Source organism: Oncorhynchus gorbuscha, unplaced genomic scaffold (genome assembly GCF_021184085.1).
Source record: "Oncorhynchus gorbuscha isolate QuinsamMale2020 ecotype Even-year unplaced genomic scaffold, OgorEven_v1.0 Un_scaffold_1159, whole genome shotgun sequence".
Lineage (NCBI taxonomy): Eukaryota > Metazoa > Chordata > Actinopteri > Salmoniformes > Salmonidae > Oncorhynchus > Oncorhynchus gorbuscha.
Window position 1 is genome coordinate 1 of NW_025746024.1, and position 25432 is coordinate 25432.

At 42.2% G+C, this 25432-nt stretch overlaps 1 protein-coding gene across 1 annotated transcript in view; it reads right to left on the bottom strand.

Annotated features, from left to right (window-relative positions):
• Window positions 1–19: 19 nt before the first annotated feature.
• LOC124021679 (unconventional myosin-XV-like) overlaps window positions 20–25432 on the bottom strand; it is a gene marked incomplete at its 3' end in the record, with an annotated part of 187428 nt that continues 162015 nt past the window's right edge. Inside the window, 13 exon segments of the mRNA XM_046336788.1 lie at window positions 20–188; window positions 310–443; window positions 2923–3056; window positions 3931–4091; window positions 4362–4458; window positions 10762–10839; window positions 11339–11433; window positions 13368–13498; window positions 13942–14024; window positions 14108–14181; window positions 14353–14425; window positions 17802–17868; window positions 17975–18057. Coding sequence (XP_046192744.1) covers window positions 20–188; window positions 310–443; window positions 2923–3056; window positions 3931–4091; window positions 4362–4458; window positions 10762–10839; window positions 11339–11433; window positions 13368–13498; window positions 13942–14024; window positions 14108–14181; window positions 14353–14425; window positions 17802–17868; window positions 17975–18057 — 1379 coding nt within the window.

Genomic DNA, 25432 nt, shown 5'->3' on the forward strand with positions numbered 1-25432 from the left:
GTGAGGTTGTGTGTCCTACCACTCGTAGGTCCCGTTCTGTGAGGTTGTGTGGCCTTCCACTCGATGGTCCGGTTCTGTGAGGTTGTGTGGCCTTCCACTCGGAGGTCCCGTTCTGTGAGGTTGTGTGGCCTTCCACTCGATGGTCCGGTTCTGTGAGGTTGTGTGGCCTTCCACTCGGAGGTCCCGTTCTGAGAGGTTGTGTGGCCTTCCACTCGGAGGTCCCGTTCTGAGAGGTTGTGTGGCCTACCCCCCTTTTGTATATGTATTGTATGTGTATTAGTGTGTGTTAGGTGTGTGTCTGTGTCGTACCCAGAAACTGAGCTTTGGCCTGGTGCGGGTTGAGGGTCTGGACCTGCTGCATGTGCTGAGTTACCATGGTGACCCATGCCTGGGGAGGCTGCTTCCCAAACAGAAGGGGGGGGATGTACTCTGACAACTCATGGCTGGCGAGAGAAAGGATAGAGGATTAAAAAAATATATATTTTTTTAATGTTTCTCAGTTCTAGGTTTTTTTTTTTTTACATTCATTGACATGATGGAGAGATGACAGAGATTACATAGAGATTACATAGAGATGACATAGAGATTACAGAGAGATTACATAGAGATGACATAGAGATGACACAGAGATTACATAGATATGACACAGAGATTACATAGAGATTACATAGAGATGACACAGAGATTACATAGAGATGACATAGAGATTACATAGGGATGACACAGAGATTACATATAGATGACACAGAGATTACATGGAGATGACACAGAGATTACATAGAGATGACACAGAGATTACATAAAGATGACACAGAGATTACATAGAGATTACACAGAGATTACATAGAGATTACATAGAGATGACATAAAGATTACATAGAGATGATATAGAGATTACATAGAGATGACAGAGATTACATAGAGATGACACAGAGATTACATGGAGATGACATAGAGATTACATAGAGATGATTCAGAGATTACAGAGAGATGACACAGAGATTACAGAGATTACATAGAGATGACGTAACGATGACGGACAGATGACATATAGATGACATAGAGATGACGGAAAGATTACATAGAGATGATGGATAGATGACATAGAGATTACATAGAGATGATGTAGATATTACATAGAGATTACATAGAGATGACAGAGATTACATAGAGATGACATAGAGATTACAGAGGGATGATGGAGAGATGATGTGGAGATTACAGAGAGATTACATAGAGATGATGGAGAGATTATGTAGAGATTACAGAAAGATTACATAGAGATGATGGAGAGATTACAGAGAGATTACATAGAGATGATGGAGAGATTATAGAGAGATTACGTAGAGATTACATAGAGATTAAATAGAGATGATGGAGAGATGACGTAGAGATTACAGAGAGATTAGAGAGATTACGTAGAGATGATGGAGAGATTACAGAGAGATTACATAGAGATGATGGAGAGATTACATAGAGATGATGGAGAGATTACATAGAGATGATGGAGAGATTACATAGAGATTACAGAGGGATTACATAGAGATGACATAGAGATGATGGGGAGATCATGGAGAGATGACATAGAGATGATGGAGAGATTACATAGAGATGATGGAGAGATTACATAGAGATGATGGAGAGATTACATAGAGATGATGGAGAGATTACATAGAGATGATGGAGAGATTACGGAGAGATGATGGCGAGATTACATAGAGATGATGGAGAGATTACGTGGAGATGATGGAGAGATTACATAGAGATGCTGGAGAGATGATGGAGAGATTACATAGAGATGATGGAGAGATTACATAGAGATGCTGGAAAGATGATGGAGAGATTACATAGAGATGATGGAGAGATGATGGAGAGATTACATAGAGATGATGGAGAGATTACATAGAGATGATGGAGAGATTACGGAGAGATGATGGCGAGATTACATAGAGATGATGGAGAGATTACATGGAGATGATGGAGAGATTACATAGAGATGCTGGAGAGATTACATAGAGATGCTGGAGAGATGATGGAGAGATTACATAGAGATGATGGAGAGATTACATAGAGATGCTGGAGAGATGATGGAGAGATTACATAGAGATGATGGAGAGATTACATAGAGATGATGGAGAGATTACATAGAAATTATGGAGAGATTACGGAGAGATGATGGAGAGATTACATAGAGATGATGGAGAGATTACATAGAGATGCTGGAGAGATGATGGAGAGATTACATAGAGATGATGGAGAGATTACATAGAGATGATGGAGAGATTACATAGAGATGATGGAGAGATTACGGAGAGATGATGGAGAAATTACATAGAGATGATGGAGAGATGATGGAGAGATTACATAGAGATGCTGGAGAGATGATGGAGAGTACATAGAGATGATGGAGAGATTACATAGAGATGCTGGAGAGATGATGGAGAGATTACATAGAGATGATGGAGAGATTACATAGAGATGCTGGAGAGATGATGGAGAGATTACATAGAGATGATGGAGAGATTACATAGAGATGCTGGAGAGATGATGGAGAGATTACATAGAGATGATGGAGAGATTACATAGAGATGCTGGAGAGATGATGGAGAGTACATAGAGATGCTGGAGAGATTACGGAGAGATAATGCACTGTACACGGCAACCACCTCCCCCTTAATGCACTGTACACTGCAACCACCTCCCCCATAATGCACTGTACACGGCAACCACCTCCCCCATAATTCACTGTACACAGCAACCACCTCCCCCATAATGCACTGTACACAGCAACCAGCTCCCCCATAATGCACTGTACACAGCAACCACCTCCCCATAATGCACTGTACACGGCAACCAGCTCCCCCATAATGCACTGTACACAGCAACCAGCTCCCCATAATGCACTGTAATATGTGTTCTTACATGCTGGGTATGAACGTCATGTCCTTGGCTCTGTGTTGCAGAGCTGATAGTTTAGAGATCTGGAGGAACAGCTGTTCAGAGACTTTACCTCTGGGCAGGATGTTCATCAAGCCCTTACGGTAGTCTGGAAGCACCTGTTATAAAGTAAATACAGAGCAGACTGTTATAGCTGGTTATAATGCATCATAGTGTTGTTATACCTGGTTATAATGCATCATAGTGTTGTTATACCTGGTTATAATGCATCACTGTTGTTATACCTGGTTATAATGCTTCATAGTGTTGTTATACCTGGTTATAATGCTTCATAGTGTTGTTATACCTGGTTATAATGCTTCATAATGCTTCATAGTGTTGTTATACCTGGTTATAATGCTTCATAGTGTTGTTATACCTGGTTATAATGCATCATGGTGTTGTTATACCTGGTTATAATGCATCATGGTGTTATTATACCTGGTTATAATGCATGGTGACACAGAGCTGGTTGTTATACCTGGTTATAATGTATCGTAGTGTTGTTATACCTGGTTATAATGCATCATAGTGTTGTTATACCTGGTTATAATGCATGGTGACACAGAGCTGGTTATTATACCTGGTTATAATGCATCTTAGTGTTGTTATACCTGGGTATAATGTATCGTAGTGTTGTTATACCTGGTTATAATGCATCACAGTGTTGTTATACCTGGTTATAATGCACCACTGTTGTTATACCTGGTTATAATGCATCTTAGTGTTGTTATACCTGGTTATAATGCTTCATAGTGTTGTTATACCTGGTTATAATGCATCATAGTGTTGTTATACCTGGTTATAATGCATCACAGTGTTTTTATACCTGGTTATAATGCTTCATAGTGTTGTTATACCTGGTTATAATGCATCATAGTGTTATTATACCTGGTTATAATGCATCTTAGTGTTGTTATACCTGGTTATAATGTATCGTAGTGTTGTTATACCTGGTTATAATGCATGGTCACACAGAGCTGGTTATTATACCTGGTTATAATGCATGGTGACACAGAGCTCGTTGTCAAATTTGAGCGTCTGTGTCCAGATGACCCTCCTGAACCACAGGCTGTAGTTACAGTCCATTGGCTCCGCCTCCGTAGCAATGTCCAGGATGTACTCCCTCTTATTGAGGGGACGGACATTCTCACCTGCAGACGGACAGACAGACACACACACACAAACTGTAATATTAAAGAATGGACAGTCTGACCTGTAGACAGACAGACAGACAGACAGACAGACAGACAGACAGACAGACAGACAGACAGACAGACAGACAGACAGACAGACAGACAGACAGACAGACAGACAGACAGACAGACAGACAGACAGACAGACAGACAGACAGACAGACAGACAGAGAACAGTAGTTTACAGTAGTATGGACAGTCTGACTGTGTGTGTGTGTGTGTGTATACCTCTTTTCGTGACCAGGAAGACAGCGTACTCGTCAACGGCCTCCAGTCTGTGTAGACCCATCTCGTAACACAGCTCCTCTATCACGTCCAGCGCCACCTGCAGCACAGGAGGACAAATGATCAGCACCCACTGAGTGTATATACAATACACAGAGAGAGAGATACACACAACAGAACATGATCAGAACCCACTGTAATACACAGAGATATACACAACAGAACATGATCAGCACCCACTGTAATACACAGAGATACACACAACAGAACATGATCAGAACCCACTGTAATACACAGAGAGAGATACACACAACAGAACATGATCAGAACCCACTGTAATACACAGAGATACACACAACAGAACATGATCAGAACCCACTGTAATACACAGAGAGAGAGAGATACACACAATCAGAACCCACTGTAATACACAGAGAGAGATACACACAACAGAACATGATCAGAACCCACTGTAATACACAGAGATACACACAACAGAACATGATCAGAACCCACTGTAATACACAGAGATACACACAACAGAACATGATCAGAACCAACTGTAATACACAGAGATACACACAATCAGAACCAACTGTAATACACAGAGATACACACAACAGAACATGATCAGAACCCACTGTAATACACAGAGATACACACAACAGAACATGATCAGAACCCACTGTAATACACAGAGAGAGATACACACAACAGAACATGATCAGAACCCACTGTAATACACAGAGATACACACAACAGAACATGATCAGAACCAACTGTAATACACAGAGATACACACAACAGAACATGATCAGAACCAACTGTAATACACAGAGATACACACAATCAGCACCCACTGTAATACACAGAGAGAGATACACACAACAGAACATGATCAGAACCCACTGTAATACACAGAGAGAGATATACACACAACAGAACATGATCAGAACCCACTGTAATACACAGAGATACACACAATCAGAACCAACTGTAATACACAGAGAGAGAGATACACACAACAGAACATGATCAGAACCCACTGTAATACACAGAGAGAGATATACACACAACAGAACATGATCAGAACCCACTGTAATACACAGAGAGAGAGATACACACAACAGAACATGATCAGAACCCACTGTAATACACAGAGAGAGATATACACACAACAGAACATGATCAGCACCCACTGTAATACACAGAGAGAGAGATACACACAACAGAACATGATCAGAACCCACTGTAATACACAGAGAGAGATATACACACAACAGAACATGATCAGAACCCACTGTAATACACAGAGAGAGATATACACACAACAGAACATGATCAGAACCCACTGTAATACAGAGAGAGAGAGATACACACAACAGAACATGATCAGAACCCACTGTAATACACAGAGATACACACAACAGAACATGATCAGAACCCACTGTAATACACAGAGAGAGAGATACACACAACAGAACCCACTGTAATACACAGAGAGAGAGATACACACAACAGAACATGATCAGAACCCACTGTAATACACAGAGATACACACAACAGAACATGATCAGAACCCACTGTAATACACAGAGAGAGAGATACACACAATCAGAACCCACTGTAATACACAGAGAGAGAGATACACACAACAGAACATGATCAGAACCCACTGTAATACACAGAGAGAGAGATACACACAACAGAACATGATCAGAACCCACTGTAATACACAGAGAGAGAGATACACACAATCAGAACCCACTGTAATACACAGAGAGAGAGATACACACAACAGAACATGATCAGAACCCACTGTAATACACAGAGAGAGATATACAGAACAGAAAATTATTACAGATATCATCCTAAGCACACAGACACTCAGGGGGACAGAAGGGAACAGACACAGTCTAGTAGACTGACAGAGACAGAAGGGAACAGACACAGTCTAGTAGACAGACAGAGACAGAAGAGAACAGACACAGTCTAGTAGACAGAGACAGAAGGGAACAGACACAGTCTAGTAGACTCAGAGACAGAAGGGAACAGACACAGTCTAGTAGACTGACAGAGACAGAAGGGAACAGACACAGTCTAGTAGACTCAGAGACAGAAGGGAACAGACACAGTCTAGTAGACTGACAGAGACAGAAGGGAACAGACACAGTCTAGTAGACTGACAGAGACAGAAGGGAACAGACACAGTCTAGTAGACTGACAGAGACAGAAGGGAACAGACACAGTCTAGTAGACTCAGAGACAGAAGGGAACAGACACAGTCTAGTAGACTGACAGAGACAGAAGGGAACAGACACAGTCTAGTAGACTCAGAGACAGAAGGGAACAGACACAGTCTAGTAGACTCAGAGACAGAAGGGAACAGAGACAGTCTAGTAGACTCAGAGACAGAAGGGAACAGACACAGTCTAGTAGACTCAGAGACAGAAGGGAGCAGACACAGTCTAGTAGACAGAGACAGAAGGGAACAACACAGTCTAGTAGACTCAGAGACAGAAGGGAACAACACAGTCTAGTAGACAGAGAAAGAAGGGAACAGACACAGTCTAGTAGACAGAGACAGAAGGGAACAGACACAGTCTAGTAGACTCAGAGACAGAAGGGAACAGACACAGTCTAGTAGACTGACAGAGACAGAAGGGAACAGACACAGTCTAGTAGACAGAGACAGAAGGGAACAGACACAGTCTAGTAGACTCAGAGACAGAAGGGAACAGACACAGTCTAGTAGACTCAGAGACAGAAGGGAACAGACACAGTCTAGTAGACTCAGAGACAGAAGGGAACAGACACAGTCTAGTAGACTCAGAGACAGAAGGGAACAGACACAGTCTAGTAGACAGAGACAGAAGGGAACAGACACAGTCTAGTAGACTCAGAGACAGAAGGGAACAGACACAGTCTAGTAGACTCAGAGACAGAAGGGAACAGACACAGTCTAGTAGACTCAGAGACAGAAGGGAACAGACACAGTCTAGTAGACTCAGAGACAGAAGGGAACAGACACAGTCTAGTAGACAGAGACAGAAGGGAACAGACACAGTCTAGGAGACTCAGAGACAGAAGGGAACAGACACAGTCTAGTAGACTCAGAGACAGAAGGGAACAGACACAGTCTAGTAGACTCAGAGACAGAAGGGAACAGACACAGTCTAGTAGACTGACAGAGACAGAAGGGAACAGACACAGTCTAGTAGACTGACAGAGACAGAAGGGAACAGACACAGTCTAGTAGACTCAGAGACAGAAGGGAACAGACACAGTCTAGTAGACTCAGAGACAGAAGGGAACAACACAGTCTAGTAGACTCAGAGACAGAAGGGAACAGACACAGTCTAGTAGACAGAGACAGAAGGGAACAGACACAGTCTAGTAGACAGAGACAGAAGGGAACAGACACAGTCTAGTAGACTCAGAGACAGAAGGGAACAGACACAGTCTAGTAGACAGAGACAGAAGGGAACAGACACAGTCTAGTAGACTGACAGAGACAGAAGGGAACAGACACAGTCTAGTAGACTCAGAGACAGAAGGGAACAGACACAGTCTAGTAGACTGACGGAGACAGAAGGGAACAGACACAGTCTAGTAGACAGAGACAGAAGGGAACAGACACAGTCTAGGAGACTCAGAGACAGAAGGGAGCAGACACAGTCTAGTAGACTGACAGAGACAGAAGGGAACAGACACAGTCTAGTAGACTGACAGAGACAGAAGGGAACAGACACAGTCTAGTAGACTGACAGAGACAGAAGGGAACAGACACAGTCTAGTAGACAGAGACAGAAGGGAACAGACACAGTCTAGTAGACTGACAGAGACAGAAGGGAACAGACACAGTCTAGTAGACTGACAGAGACAGAAGGGAACAGACACAGTCTAGTAGACTCAGAGACAGAAGGGAACAGACACAGTCTAGTAGACTCAGAGACAGAAGGGAACAGACACAGTCTAGTAGACTCAGAGACAGAAGGGAACAGACACAGTCTAGTAGACAGAGACAGAAGGGAACAGACACAGTCTAGTAGACTCAGAGACAGAAGGGAACAGACACAGTCTAGTAGACTGACAGAGACAGAAGGGAACAGACACAGTCTAGTAGACTGACAGAGACAGAAGGGAACAGACACAGTCTAGTAGACTCAGAGACAGAAGGGAACAGACACAGTCTAGGAGACTGACAGAGACAGAAGGGAACAGACACAGGCTAGTAGACTGACAGAGACAGAAGGGAACAGTCACAGTCTAGTAGACTGACAGAGACAGAAGGGAACAGACACAGTCTAGTAGACCCAGAGACAGAAGGGAACAGACACAGTCTAGTAGACTCAGAGACAGAAGGGAGCAGACACAGTCTAGTAGACAGAGACAGAAGGGAACAGACACAGTCTAGTAGACAGAGACAGAAGGGAACAGACACAGTCTAGTAGACTCAGAGACAGAAGGGAACAGACACAGTCTAGTAGACTCAGAGACAGAAGGGAACAGACACAGTCTAGTAGACTCAGAGACAGAAGGGAACAGACACAGTCTAGTAGACAGAGACAGAAGGGAACAGACACAGTCTAGGAGACTCAGAGACAGAAGGGAACAGACACAGTCTAGTAGACAGAGACAGAAGGGAACAGACACAGTCTAGTAGACTCAGAGACAGAAGAGAACAGACACAGTCTAGTAGACTGACAGAGACAGAAGGGAACAGACACAGTCTAGTAGACTGACAGAGACAGAAGGGAACAGACACAGTCTAGTAGACAGAGACAGAAGGGAACAGACACAGTCTAGGAGACTCAGAGACAGAAGGGAACAGACACAGTCTAGTAGACAGAGACAGAAGGGAACAGACACAGTCTAGTAGACTCAGAGACAGAAGAGAACAGACACAGTCTAGTAGACTGACAGAGACAGAAGGGAACAGACACAGTCTAGTAGACTGACAGAGACAGAAGGGAACAGACACAGTCTAGTAGACAGAGACAGAAGGGAACAGACACAGTCTAGTAGACTCAGAGACAGAAGGGAACAGACACAGTCTAGTAGACAGAGACAGAAGGGAACAGACACAGTCTAGTAGACTCAGAGACAGAAGGGAACAGACACAGTCTAGTAGACTCAGAGACAGAAGGGAACAGACACAGTCTAGTAGACTCAGAGACAGAAGGGAACAGACACAGTCTAGTAGACTGACAGAGACAGAAGGGAACAGACACAGTCTAGTAGACAGACAGAGACAGAAGGGAACAGACACAGTCTAGTAGACTCAGAGACAGAAGGGAACAGACACAGTCTAGTAGACAGAGACAGAAGGGAACAGACACAGTCTAGTAGACTCAGAGACAGAAGGGAACAGACACAGTCTAGTAGACAGAGACAGAAGGGAACAGACACAGTCTAGTAGACTCAGAGACAGAAGGGAACAGACACAGTCTAGTAGACTCAGAGACAGAAGGGAACAGACACAGTCTAGTAGACTCAGAGACAGAAGGGAACAGACACAGTCTAGTAGACTGACAGAGACAGAAGGGAACAGACACAGTCTAGTAGACAGACAGAGACAGAAGGGAACAGACACAGTCTAGTAGACTCAGAGACAGAAGGGAACAGACACAGTCTAGTAGACAGAGACAGAAGGGAACAGACACAGTCTAGTAGACTCAGAGACAGAAGGGAACAGACACAGTCTAGTAGACAGAGACAGAAGGGAGCAGACACAGTCTAGTAGACTCAGAGACAGAAGGGAACAGACACAGTCTAGTAGACAGAGACAGAAGGGAACAGACACAGTCTAGTAGACTCAGAGACAGAAGGGAACAGACACAGTCTAGTCAGAGACAGAAGGAACAGACACAGTCTAGTAGACAGAGACAGAAGGGAACAGACACAGTCTAGTAGACTCAGAGACAGAAGGGAACAGACACAGTCTAGTAGACAGAGACAGAAGGGAACAGACACAGTCTAGTAGACAGGGACAGAAGGGAACAGACACAGTCTAGTAGACAGAGACAGAAGGGAACAGACACAGTCTAGTAGACAGAGACAGAAGGGAACAGACACAGTCTAGTAGACAGAGACAGAAGGGAACAGACACAGTCTAGTAGACAGAGACAGAAGGGAACAGACACAGTCTAGTAGACTCAGAGACAGAAGGGAACAGACACAGTCTAGTAGACAGAGACAGAAGGGAACAGACACAGTCTAGTAGACAGGGACAGAAGGGAACAGACACAGTCTAGTAGACAGAGACAGAAGGGAACAGACACAGTCTAGTAGACAGAGACAGAAGGGAACAGACACAGTCTAGTAGACAGAGACAGAAGGGAACAGACACAGTCTAGTAGACTCAGAGACAGAAGGGAACAACACAGTCTATGAGACTCACAGAGCACGTCTTGATCTTCAGGTGTCGTTCGATGCCTCCTGGGAAGAGGAACAGTTGTCGCTTGGAGCTCCTCCCCGCCTGTTAGAGGTCAGGGGTTAGACAGTAGAGGTCAGCGGTTAGACATTAGAGGTCAGAGATTCGACATTAGAGATCAGAGATTCGACATTAGAGATCAGAGATTTGACATTAGAGGTCAGAGGTTAGACAGTCTGGTCAGGGGTTAGACGTCTGGGGTTAGACAGTAGAGGTCAGGGGTTAGACATTAGCGGTCAGGGGTTAGACAGAGGTCAGGGGTTAGACATTAGAGGTCAGGAGTAAGACATTAGAGGTCAGGGGTAAGACATTAGAGGTGAGGGGTAAGACATTAGAGGTCAGGAGTAAGACATTAGAGGTCATGCTCTATCCAAACTATTTGTAAATTTAGCTAGCTGGTTATTTAGAAATGTTCGTACTAAATTTGGGGGGGAATGTTCCAATGCTAGTGATCATTACTGTGCACCACAGGTCAGATGTCAAGGGTAAGGACCAAGGGTAAGGGGTTAAGGTTAGGAGTTAGGCATGAAAGGTGAGAACTAACCACCGTAGCTTTCAGTTCCATACTGCTGGGAGGAATGATGCGTCCTCCGTACCGATAGGTCTTCCTCAGGTTCTGCTCACAAGCCTTTGATATGCCTATGGAGAACACATTAACAATATAGCTATCAATACACAGAGACATTACCTGGAGAATAGACATTATACCTATCAATACACAGAGACATTACCTGGAGAATAGACATTATACCTATCAATACACAGAGACATTACCTGGAGAATAGACATTATACCTATCAATACACAGAGACATTACCTGGAAAATAGACATTATACCTATCAATACACAGAGACATTACCTGGAGAATAGCCATTATACCTATCAATACACAGAGACATTACCTGGAGAATAGACATTATACCTATCAATACACAGAGACATTACCTGGAGAATAGACATTAACATTATACCTATCAATACACAGAGACATTACCTGGAGAATAGACATTACCAATATACCTATCAATACACAGAGACATTACCTGGAGAATAGACATTAACAATATACCTATCAATACACAGAGACATTACCTGGAGAATAGACATTACCAATATACCTATCAATACACAGAGACATTACCTGGAGAATAGACATTATACCTATCAATACACAGAAACATTACCTGGAGAATAGACATTATACCTATCAATACACAGAGACATTACCTGGAGAATAGACATTACCAATATACCTCTCAATACACGGAGACATTACCTGGAGAATAGACATTACCATTATACCTATCAATACACAGAGACATTACCTGGAGAATAGACATTATACCTATTAATACACAGAGACATTACCTGGAGAATAGACATTACCAATATACCTATCAATACACAGAGACATTACCTGGAGAATAGACATTACCAATATACCTATCAATACACAGAGACATTACCTGGAGACATTACCAATATACCTATCAATACACAGAGACATTACCTGGAGAATAGACATTTCCAATTTACCTATCAATACACAGAGACATTACCTGGAGACATTACCAATATACCTATCAATACACAGAGACATTACCTGGAGAATAGACATTACCAATTTACCTATCAATACACAGAGACATTACCTGGAGACATTACCAATATACCTATCAATACACAGAGACATTACCTGGAGACATTACCAATATACCTATCAATACACAGAGACATTACCTGGAGAATAGACATTACCAATTTACCTATCAATACACAGAGACATTACCTGGAGACATTACCAATATACCTATCAATACACAGAGACATTACCTGGAGAATAGACATTATACCTATCAATACACAGAGACATTACCTGGAGACATTACCAATATACCTATCAATACACAGAGACATTACCTGGAGACATTACCATTATACCTATCATTACACAGAGACATTACCTGGAGAATAGACATTACCAATATACCTATCAATACACAGAGACAGGAAGACACCTACCCTGGAACAGGAAGACACCTACCCTGAAACAGGAAGACACCTACCCTGAAACAGGAAGACACCTACCCTGAAACAGGAAGACATCTACCCTGGAACAGGAAGACACCTACTCTGAAACAGGAAGACACCTACCCTGGAACAGGAAGACACCTACCCTGAAACAGGAAGACACCTACCCTGAAACAGGAAGACACCTACCCTGAAACAGGAAGACATCTACCCTGAAACAGGAAGACAACTACCCTGGAACAGGAAGACAACTACCCTGGAACAGGAAGACACCTACCCTGAAACAGGAAGACAATTACCCTGGAACAGGAAGACACCTACCCTGGAACAGGAAGACACCTACCCTGAAACAGGAAGACATCTACCCTGGAACAGAAAGACATCTACCCTGAAACAGGAAGACACCTACCCTGGAACAGGAAGACATCTACCCTGAAACAGGAAGACACCTACCCTGGAACAGGAAGACACCTACCCTGGAACAGGAATACACCTACCATGAAACAGGAAGACACCCACCCTGGAACAGGAAGACACCTACCCTGGAACACTCCTCCCTGACTGAGGGAGGCGTTCTGTAGGAACTTCAACAGGAAGGGCTTCAGGACCTCAGAGCAGCGATAGAACGCAGTCAGGATGTAAAGCAACCTCCAGCCACGCTGACAACTGTCCCTAAAGGTTAGAAGTTCAAGGTTAGAGGTCAGAGTCAGAGGTCAGGATTAGAGTTAGAGGTCAGGGGTTAGAGGTCAGGGGTTAAAGGTCAGTGATTAGAGTTAGGGTCTTACGGTTTAGAGCTGGTGTTTCCTGTAATCTGTTTGAGGATTTGACAGTAGGGTCAGAGGTCAGGGGGTTAGAGTTAGGGTCTTACAGTTTAGGGCTGGTGTTTCCTGTAATCTGTTCGAGGTGTTGACAGTAGGGTCAGAGGTCAGGGGTTAGAGTTAGGGTCTTACGGTTTAGGGCTGGTGTTTCCTGTAATCTGTTTGAGGATTTGACAGTAGGGTCAGAGGTCAGGGGGTTAGAGTTAGGGTTTTACAGTTTAGGGCTGGTGTTTCCTGTAATCTGTTCGAGGTGTTGACAGTAGGGTCAGAGGTCAGGGGTTAGAGTTAGGGTCTTACGGTTTAGGGCTGGTGTTTCCTGTAATCTGTTTGAGGATTTGACAGTAGGCTTCATCCTTCATCAGACCAAACTGTCCAATCAGCTGGAGAGAGGGAGAACACACACATCACACAGACGCCTTCAACACAACACAAAACCACCAACTGTTGACGGTGTGGGTGTTACCTTCAGGAAGGTGTTGACTACTTCTTGTTCTGTCAGGCCCTTCAAGGGGTGGTCTCCCATAAAACGCATCACCGCTATGAACATGACATAGCAGGACATACCGTGACATCGCAGGACGTAGTAGGACATGACATACCATGACTTAACATAACGGCCCATGACATGAAATGACATGAAAAAGGCATTAAATGACATAGCACGACAAAGCATGGGCATAGCATGACATAGTGTGAAACATGACTTACAAAGGAAGATGTCTGTAGCCACTCTGTTCATAGCAGGATCAGTGAACTCTATCAGAGATTCAGACAGTGGAGACTGGGGGGGAAAGAGATATAATGGAACTATAGTTAACTACTTAAGGCTTATGATATAAGGTATAATTAGGTATAATAAAACAGTTAGGGTATGTGTTATAATGTGTTATAATGTATTATAATATGTTATAATGTGTTATGTTGTGTTATAATGTGTTATAATGTGTTATAATGTATTATAATGTGTTATAATGTGTTATGTTGTGTTATAATGTGTTATAATGTGTTATAATGTGTTATATTGTGTTATAATGTGTTACCTTGGAGAACTTGATGTGTTATAATGTGTTATAATGTGTTATAATGTGTTATAATGTGTTATAATGTGTTACAATGTGTTATAATGTTATGTTGTGTTATATTGTGTTATAATGTGTTATAATGTGTTATAATGTGTTATAATGTGTTATATTGTGTTATAATGTGTTACCTTGGAGAACTTGATGTGTTATAATGTGTTATAATGTGTTATAATGTGTTAGAATGTGTTATAATGTGTTATAATGTGTTATAATGTATTATAATGTGTTATAATGTGTTATAATGTGTTATAATGTGTTATAATCAGTTATAATGTGTTATAATGTGTTATGTTGTGTTATAATGTGTTATAATGTGTTATAATGTGTTATAATGTGTTATGATGTGTTATATTGTGTTATAATGTGTTATAATGTGTTATAATGTGTTATGTTGTGTTATAATGTGTTATAATGTGTTATAATGTGTTATATTGTGTTATAATGTGTTACCTTGGAGAACTTGATGTGTTATAATGTGTTATAATGTGTTATAATGTGTTATAATGTGTTATATTGTGTTATAATGTGTTACCTTGGAGAACTTGATGTGTTATAATGTGTTATAATGTGTTATAATGTGTTATAATGTGTTATATTGTGTTATAATGTGTTATACTGTGTTATAATGTGTTATAATGTGTTATATTGTGTTACCTTGGAGAACCTGAAGTGTTATAATGTGTTATAATGTGTTATAATGTGTTATAATGTGTTATAATGTGTTATGTGTTACCTTGGAGAACCTGATGTGTTATAATGTGTTATAATGTGTTATAATGTGTTACCTTTGAGAACCTGATGTGTTATAATGTGTTATATTGTGTTATAATGTGTTATAATGTGTTATAATGTGTTATAATGTGTTACCTTGGAGACCTTGATGTGTTATAATGTGTTATAATGTGTTACATTGGAGAACCTGATGTGTTATAATGTTTTATAATGTGTTATAATGTGTTATAATGTGTTATAATGTGTTATAATGTGTTATGTTGTGTTATAATGTGTTATAATGTGTTATAATGTGTTATAATGTGTTATAATGTGTTACCTTGGAGAACCTGATGTGTTATAATGTGTTATAATGTGTTATAATGTGTTATAATGTGTTATATTGTGTTATAATGTGTTATAATGTGTTATAATGTGTTACCTTGAAGAACCTGATGTGTTATAATGTGTTATAATGTGTTATAATGTGTTATAATGTGTTATATTGTGTTATAATGTGTTATAATGTGTTATAATGTGTTATAATGTGTTATCTTGGAGAACCTGATGTGTTATAATGTATTTTAAAGTGTTATAATGTGTTATATTGTGTTATAATGTGTTATAATGTGTTATAATGTGTTATAATGTGTTATATTGTGTTATAATGTGTTACCTTGGAGAACCTGATGTGTTATAATGTGTTATATTGTGTTATAATGTGTTATAATGTGTTATATTGTGTTATAATGTGTTACCTTGGAGAACCTGATGTGTTATAATGTGTTATAATGTGTTATAATGTGTTATAATGTGTTATATTGTGTTATAATGTGTTACCTTGGAGAACCTGATGTGTTATAATGTGTTATATTGTGTTATAATGTGTTATAATGTGTTATATTGTGTTATAATGTGTTACCTTGGAGAACCTGAAGTGTTATAATGTGTTATAATGTGTTATAATGTGTTATAATGTGTTATAATGTGTTATATTGTGTTATAATGTGTTATAATGTGTTATATTGTGTTATAATGTGTTATAATGTGTTATATTGTGTTATAATGTGTTACCTTGGAGAACTTGATGTGTTATAATGTATTTTAAAGTGTTATAATGTGTTATATTGTGTTATAATGTGTTATAATGTGTTATATTGTGTTATAATGTGTTACCTTGGAGAACCTGATGTGTTATAATGTGTTATAATGTGTTATAATATGTTATAATGTGTTATATTGTGTTATAATGTGTTATAATGTGTTATAATGTGTTATATTGTGTTATAATGTGTTATAATGTGTTATGTTGTGTTATAATGTGTTATAATGTGTTACCTTGGAGAACCTGATGTGTTATAATGTATTATAATGTGTTATAATGTGTTATAATGTATTATAATGTGTTATAATGTGTTATAATGTGTTACCTTGGAGAACCTGATGTGTTATAATGTATTATAATGTGTTATAATGTGTTATATTGTGTTATAATGTGTTATGTTGTGTTATAATGTGTTATAATGTGTTATAATGTGTTATAATGTGTTATAATGTGTTACCTTGGAGAACCTGATGTGTTATAATGTATTATAATGTGTTATAATGTGTTATATTGTGTTATAATGTGTTATAATGTGTTATAATGTGTTACCTTGGAGAACCTGATGTGTTATAATGTGTTATAATGTGTTATAATGTGTTATAATGTGTTATATTGTGTTATAATGTGTTATATTGTGTTATAATGTGTTATAATGTGTTATATTGTGTTATAATGTGTTACCTTGGAGAACTTGATGTGTTATAATGTGTTATAATGTGTTATAATGTGTTATAATGTGTTATAATGTGTTATATTGTGTTATAATGTGTTATATTGTGTTATAATGTGTTATAATGTGTTATAATGTGTTATAATGTGTTATAATGTGTTATAATGTGTTATATTGTGTTATAATGTGTTATAATGTGTTATATTGTGTTATAATGTGTTACCTTTGAGAACTTGATGTGTTATAATGTATTTTAAAGTGTTATAATGTGTTATATTGTGTTATAATGTGTTATAATGTGTTATATTGTGTTATAATGTGTTACCTTGGAGAACCTGATGTGTTATAATGTGTTATAATGTGTTATAATGTGTTATAATGTGTTATATTGTGTTATAATGTGTTATAATGTGTTATAATGTGTTATATTGTGTTATAATGTGTTATATTGTGTTATGTTGTGTTATAATGTGTTATAATGTGTTATAATGTGTTACCTTGGAGAACCTGATGTGTTATAATGTATATTAAAGTGTTATAATGTGTTATAATGTGTTATAATGTGTTATAATGTGTTATAATGTGTTACCTTGGAGAACCTGACCATTTCAAAGGGATCTCTGGTGTCTTTGGGCTTCTTGGACTTCACAGAGGCCCTGTGGGGAGGAACCACAGATAAACACTCACAGAGGCCCTGTGGGGAGGGACCACAGATAAACACTCACAGAGGCCCTGTGGGAGGAACCACAGATAAACACTCACAGAGGCCCTGTGGGGAGGAACCACAGATACACACTCACAAAGGCCCTGTGGGGAGGAACCACAGATAAACACTCACAGAGGCCCTGTGGGGAGGAACCACAGATAAACACTCACAGAGGCCCTGTGGGGGAGGGACCACAGATAAACACTCACTTCTGAGGGACACAGTGGAAGGTGTGTGAGTGGTGTGTGTGTGTTTGATGTGTGCGTGAGTGGTGTGTGTGTGTGTGTGTGTGTGTGTGTGTGTGTGTGTGTGTGTGTGTGTGTGTGTGTGTGTGTGTGTGTGTGTGTGTGTGTGTGTGTGTGTGTGTGTGTGTGTATGTGTGTATGTTTGATGTGTGTGTGAGTGGTGTGTGTGTGCTTACCCCTTAGCAGCCGGTTGTCTAAAGTATTTCTTTGCGAACTCCACCATATCGTACCGCGTGTCCTGCAGAACGCTCTCGTCGATCTCTAGGACCTCATCAAACCCCTCCTAAACCACAGCAACATGTATACAGTAGTACAGTAGTACAGAACGTTCTCGTCGACCTCTGGCACCTCATCAAACCCCTCCTAAACCACAGCAACATGTATACAGTAGTACAGAACGCTCTCGTCGACCTCTAGGACCTCATCAAACCCCTCCTAAACCACAGCAACATGTATACAGTAGTACAGAACGCTCTCGTCGACCTCTAGGACCTCATCAAACCCCTCCTAAACCACAGCAACATGTATACAGTAGTACAGTAGGACAGAATGTTCTCGTCGACCTCTAGGACCTCATCAAACCCCTCCTAACCACAGCAACATGTATACAGTAGTACAGAACGCTCTCGTCGATCTCTAGGACCTCATCAAACCCCTCCTAAACCACAGCAACATGTATACAGTAGTACAGTAGTACAGAACGCTGTCGTCGACCTCTAGGACCTCATCAAACCCCTCCTAAACCACAGCAACATGTATACAATAGTACAGAACGCTCTCGTCGACCTCTAGGACCTCATCAATCCCCTCCTAAACCACAGCAACATGTATACAGTAGTACAGAACGCTCTCGTCGATCTCTAGGACCTCATCAAACCCCTCCTAAACCACAGCAACATGTATACAGTAGTACAGTAGTACAGAACGCTGTCGTCGACCTCTAGGACCTCATCAAACCCCTCCTAAACCACAGCAACATGTATACAATAGTACAGAACGCTCTCGTCGACCTCTAGGACCTCATCAAACCGCTCCTAAACCACAGCAACATGTATACAGTAGTACAGAACGCTCTCGTCGACCTCTGGGACCTCATCAATCCCCTCCTAAACCACAGCAACATGTATACAATAGTACAGAACGCTCTCGTCGACCTCTGGGACCTCATCAAACCGCTCCTAAACCACAGCAACATGTATACAGTAGTACAGAACGCTCTCGTCGACCTCTAGGACCTCATCAAACCCCTCCTAAACCACAGCAACATGTATACAGTAGGACAGAACGCTCTCGTCGACCTCTAGGACCTCATCAAACCCCTCCTAAACCACAGCAACATGTATACAGTAGTACAGTAGTACAGAACGCTCTCGTCGACCTCTGGGACCTCATCAAACCCCTCCTAAACCACAGCAACATGTATACAGTAGTACAGAATGCTCTCGTTGACCTCTAGGACCTCATCAAACCCCTCCTAAACCACAGCAACATGTATACAGTAGTACAGTAGTACAGAACGCTCTCGTTGACCTCTAGGACCTCATCAAACCCCTCCTAAATCACAGCAACATGTATACAGTAGTACAGAACGCTCTCGTTGATCTCTGGGACCTCATCAAACCCCTCCTAAACCACAGCAACATGTATACAGTAGTACAGTAGTACAGAACGCTCTCGTCGACCTCTGTGACCTCATCAAACCCCTCCTAAACCACAGCAACATGTATACAGTAGTACAGAACGCTCTCCTTGACCTCTAGGACCTCATCAAACCCCTCCTAAACCACAGCAACATGTATACAGTAGTACAGAACGCTCTCGTTGACCTCTAGGACCTCACCAAACCCCTCCTAAACCACAGCAACATGTATACAGTAGTACAGAACGCTCTCGTTGACCTCTAGGACCTCATCAAACCCCTCCTAAACCACAGCAACATGTATACAGTAGTACAGAACGCTCTCGTCGACCTCTAGGACCTCATCAAACCCCTCCTAAACCACAGCAACATGTATACAGTAGTACAGTAGTACAGAACGCTCTCGTCGACCTCTAGGACCTCATCAAACCCCTCCTAAACCACAGCAACATGTATACAGTAGTACAGTAGTACAGAACGCTCTCGTCGACCTCTAGGACCACATCAAACCCTTCCTAAACCACAGCAACATGTATACAGTAGTACAGTAGTACAGAACGCTCTCGTCGACCTCTAGGACCTCATCAAACCCCTCCTAAACCACAGCAACATGTATACAGTAGTACAGAACGCTCTCGTCGACCTCTAGGACCTCATCAAACCCCTCCTAAACCACAGCAACATGTATACAGTAGTACAGTAGGACAGAATGTTCTCGTTGACCTCTGTGACCTCATCAAACCCTCCTAAACCACAGCAACATGTATAAAGTAGTACAGTAGTACACAGAACGCTCTCGTTGACCTCTAGCACCTCATCAAACCCCTCCTAAAACACAGCAACATGTATACGGTAGTACAGAACGCTCTCGTTGACCTCTAGGACCTCATCAAACCCCTCCTAAACCACAGCAACATGTATACAGTAGTACAGTAGTACAGAACGCTCTCGTTGACCTCTAGGACCTCATCAAACCCCTCCGAAATCACAGCAACATGTATACAGTAGTACAGAACGCTCTCGTTGATCTCTGGGACCTCATCAAACCCCTCCTAAACCACAGCAACATGTATACAGTAGTACAGTAGTACAGAACGCTCTCGTCGACCTCTGTGACCTCATCAAACCCCTCCTAAACCACAGCAACATGTATACAGTAGTACAGAACGCTCTCGTCGACCTCTAGGACCTCACCAAACCCCTCCTAAACCACAGCAACATGTATACAGTAGTACAGAACGCTCTCGTTGACCTCTAGGACCTCATCAAACCCCTCCTAAACCACAGCAACATGTATACAGTAGGACAGAACGCTCTCGTCGACCTCTAGGACCTCATCAAACCCCTCCTAAACCACAGCAACATGTATACAGTAGTACAGTAGTACAGAACGCTCTCGTCGACCTCTGGGACCTCATCAAACCCCTCCTAAACCACAGCAACATGTATACAGTAGTACAGAATGCTCTCGTTGACCTCTAGGACCTCATCAAACCCCTCCTAAACCACAGCAACATGTATACAGTAGTACAGTAGTACAGAACGCTCTCGTTGACCTCTAGGACCTCATCAAACCCCTCCTAAATCACAGCAACATGTATACAGTAGTACAGAACGCTCTCGTTGATCTCTGGGACCTCATCAAACCCCTCCTAAACCACAGCAACATGTATACAGTAGTACAGTAGTACAGAACGCTCTCGTCGACCTCTGTGACCTCATCAAACCCCTCCTAAACCACAGCAACATGTATACAGTAGTACAGAACGCTCTCCTTGACCTCTAGGACCTCATCAAACCCCTCCTAAACCACAGCAACATGTATACAGTAGTACAGAACGCTCTCGTTGACCTCTAGGACCTCACCAAACCCCTCCTAAACCACAGCAACATGTATACAGTAGTACAGAACGCTCTCGTTGACCTCTAGGACCTCATCAAACCCTCCTAAACCACAGCAACATGTATACAGTAGTACAGAACGCTCTCGTCGACCTCTAGGACCTCATCAAACCCCTCCTAAACCACAGCAACATGTATACAGTAGTACAGTAGTACAGAACGCTCTCGTTGACCTCTAGGACCTCATCAAACCCCTCCTAAACCACAGCAACATGTATACAGTAGTACAGTAGTACAGAACGCCGACCTCTAGGACCTCATCAAACCCTTCCTAAACCACAGCAACATGCAACATGTATACAGTAGTACAGTAGTACAGAACGCTCTCGTCGACCTCTGGGACCTCATCAAACCCCTCCTAAACCACAGCAACATGTATACAGTAGTACAGAACGCTCTCGTCGACCTCTAGGACCTCATCAAACCCTCCTAAACCACAGCAACATGTATACAGTAGTACAGTAGGACAGAATGTTCTCGTTGACCTCTGTGACCTCATCAAACCCCTCCTAAACCACAGCAACATGTATACAGTAGTACAGTAGTACAGAACGCTCTCGTTGACCTCTAGCACCTCATCAAACCCCTCCTAAAACACAGCAACATGTATACGGTAGTACAGAACGCTCTCGTTGACCTCTAGGACCTCATCAAACCCCTCCTAAACCACAGCAACATGTATACAGTAGTACAGTAGTACAGAACGCTCTCGTTGACCTCTAGGACCTCATCAAACCCCTCCTAAATCACAGCAACATGTATACAGTAGTACAGAACGCTCTCGTTGATCTCTGGGACCTCATCAAACCCCTCCTAAACCACAGCAACATGTATACAGTAGTACAGAACGCTCTCGTCGACCTCTAGGACCTCATCAAACCCCTCCTAAACCACAGCAACATGTATACAGTAGTACAGTAGGACAGAATGTTCTCGTTGACCTCTGTGACCTCATCAAACCCCTCCTAAACCACAGCAACATGTATAAAGTAGTACAGTAGTACAGAACGCTCTCGTTGACCTCTAGCACCTCATCAAACCCCTCCTAAAACACAGCAACATGTATACGGTAGTACAGAACGCTCTCGTTGACCTCTAGGACCTCATCAAACCCCTCCTAAACCACAGCAACATGTATACAGTAGTACAGTAGTACAGAACGCTCTCGTTGACCTCTAGGACCTCATCAAACCCCTCCTAAATCACAGCAACATGTATACAGTAGTACAGAACGCTCTCGTTGATCTCTGGGACCTCATCAAACCCCTCCTAAACCACAGCAACATGTATACAGTAGTACAGTAGTACAGAACGCTCTCGTCGACCTCTGTGACCTCATCAAACCCCTCCTAAACCACAGCAACATGTATACAGTAGTACAGAACGCTCTCGTTGACCTCTAGGACCTCATCAAACCCCTCCTAAACCACAGCAACATGTATACAGTAGTACAGAACGCTCTCGTTGACCTCTAGGACCTCATCAAACCCCTCCTAAACCACAGCAACATGTATACAGTAGTACAGAACGCTCTCGTCGACCTCTAGGACCTCATCAAACCCCTCCTAAACCACAGCAACATGTATACAGTAGTACAGAACGCTCTCGTTGACCTCTAGGACCTCACCAAACCCCTCCTAAACCACAGCAACATGTATACAGTAGTACAGTAGTACAGAACGCTCTCGTCGACCTCTAGGACCTCATCAAACCCCTCCTAAACCACAGCAACATGTATTCAGTAGTACAGTAGGACAGAATGTTCTCGTTGACCTCTGTGACCTCATCAAACCCCTCCTAAACCACAGCAACATGTATAAAGTAGTACAGTAGTACAGAACGCTCTCGTTGACCTCTAGCACCTCATCAAACCCCTCCTAAAACACAGCAACATGTATACGGTAGTACAGAACGCTCTCGTTGACCTCTAGGACCTCATCAAACCCCTCCTAAACCACAGCAACATGTATACAGTAGTACAGAACGCTCTCGTTGACCTCTAGGACCTCATCAAACCCCTCCTAAACCACAGCAACATGTATACAGTAGTACAGAACGCTCTCGTCAACTTCTAGGACCTCATCAAACCCCTCCTAAACCACAGCAACATGTATACAGTAGTACAGTAGGACAGAATGTCCTCGTCGACCTCTAGGACCTCATCAAACCCCTCCTAAAACACAGCAACATGTATACAGTAGTACAGAACGCTCTCGTTGACCTCTAGGACCTCATCAAACCCCTCCTAAACCACAGCAACATGTATACAGTAGTACAGAACGCTCTCGTCGACCTCTAGGACCTCATCAAACCCCTCCTAAACCACAGCAACATGTATACAGTAGTACAGTAGGACAGAATGTTCTCGTCGACCTCTAGGACCTCATCAAACCCCTCTAAACCACAGCAACATGTATACAGTAGTACAGAACGCTCTCGTTGACCTCTAGGACCTCATCAAACCCCTCCTAAACCACAGCAACATGTATACAGTAGTACAGAACGCTCTCGTTGACCTCTAGGACCTCATCAAACCCCTCCTAAACCACAGCAACATGTATACAGTAGTACAGAACGCTCTCGTCAACCTCTAGGACCTCATCAAACCCCTCCTAAACCACAGCAACATGTATACAGTAGTACAGTAGGACAGAATGTTCTCGTCGACCTCTAGGACCTCATCAAACCCCTCCTAAAACACAGCAACATGTATACAGTAGTACAGAACGCTCTCGTTGACCTCTAGGACCTCATCAAACCCTCCTAAACCACAGCAACATGTATACAGTAGTACAGTAGTACAGAACGCTCTCGTCGACCTCTAGGACCTCATCAAACCCCTCCTAAACCACAGCAACATGTATACAGTAGTACAGAACGCTCTCGTCGACCTCTAGGACCTCATCAAACCCCTCCTAAACCACAGCAACATGTATACAGTAGTACAATTGTACAGAACGCTCTAGTTGACCTCTAGGACCTCATCAAACCCCTCCTAAACCACAGCAACATGTATACAGTAGTACAGTAGTACAGAACGCTCTCGTCGACCTCTAGGACCACATCAAACCCTTCCTAAACCACAGCAACATGTATACAGTAGTACAGAACGCTCTCGTCGATCTCTAGGACCTCATCAAACCCCTCCTAAACCACAGCAACATGTATACAGTAGTACAGAACGCTCTCGTCGACCTCTAGGACCTCATCAAACCGCTCCTAAACCACAGCAACATGTATACAGTAGTACAGAACGCTCTCGTCGACCTCTGGGACCTCATCAAACCCCTCCTAAACCACAGCAACATGTATACATTAGTACAGAACGCTCTCGTCGACCTCTGGGACCTCATCAAACCGCTCCTAAACCACAGCAACATGTATACAGTAGTACAGAACGCTCTCAGACCTCTAGGACCTCATCAAACCCCTCCTAAACCACAGCAACATGTATACAGTAGGACAGACGCTCTCGTTGACCTCTAGGACCTCACCAAACCCCTCCTAAACCACAGCAACATGTATACAGTAGTACAGTAGTACAGAACGCTCTCGTCGACCTCTAGGACCTCATCAAACCCCTCCTTAACCACAGCAACATGTATACAGTAGTACAGTAGTACAGAACGCTCTCGTCGACCTCTAGGACCTCATCAAACCCCTCCTAAACCACAGCAACATGTATACAGTAGTACAGAACGCTCTCGTTGACCTCTAGGACCTCATCA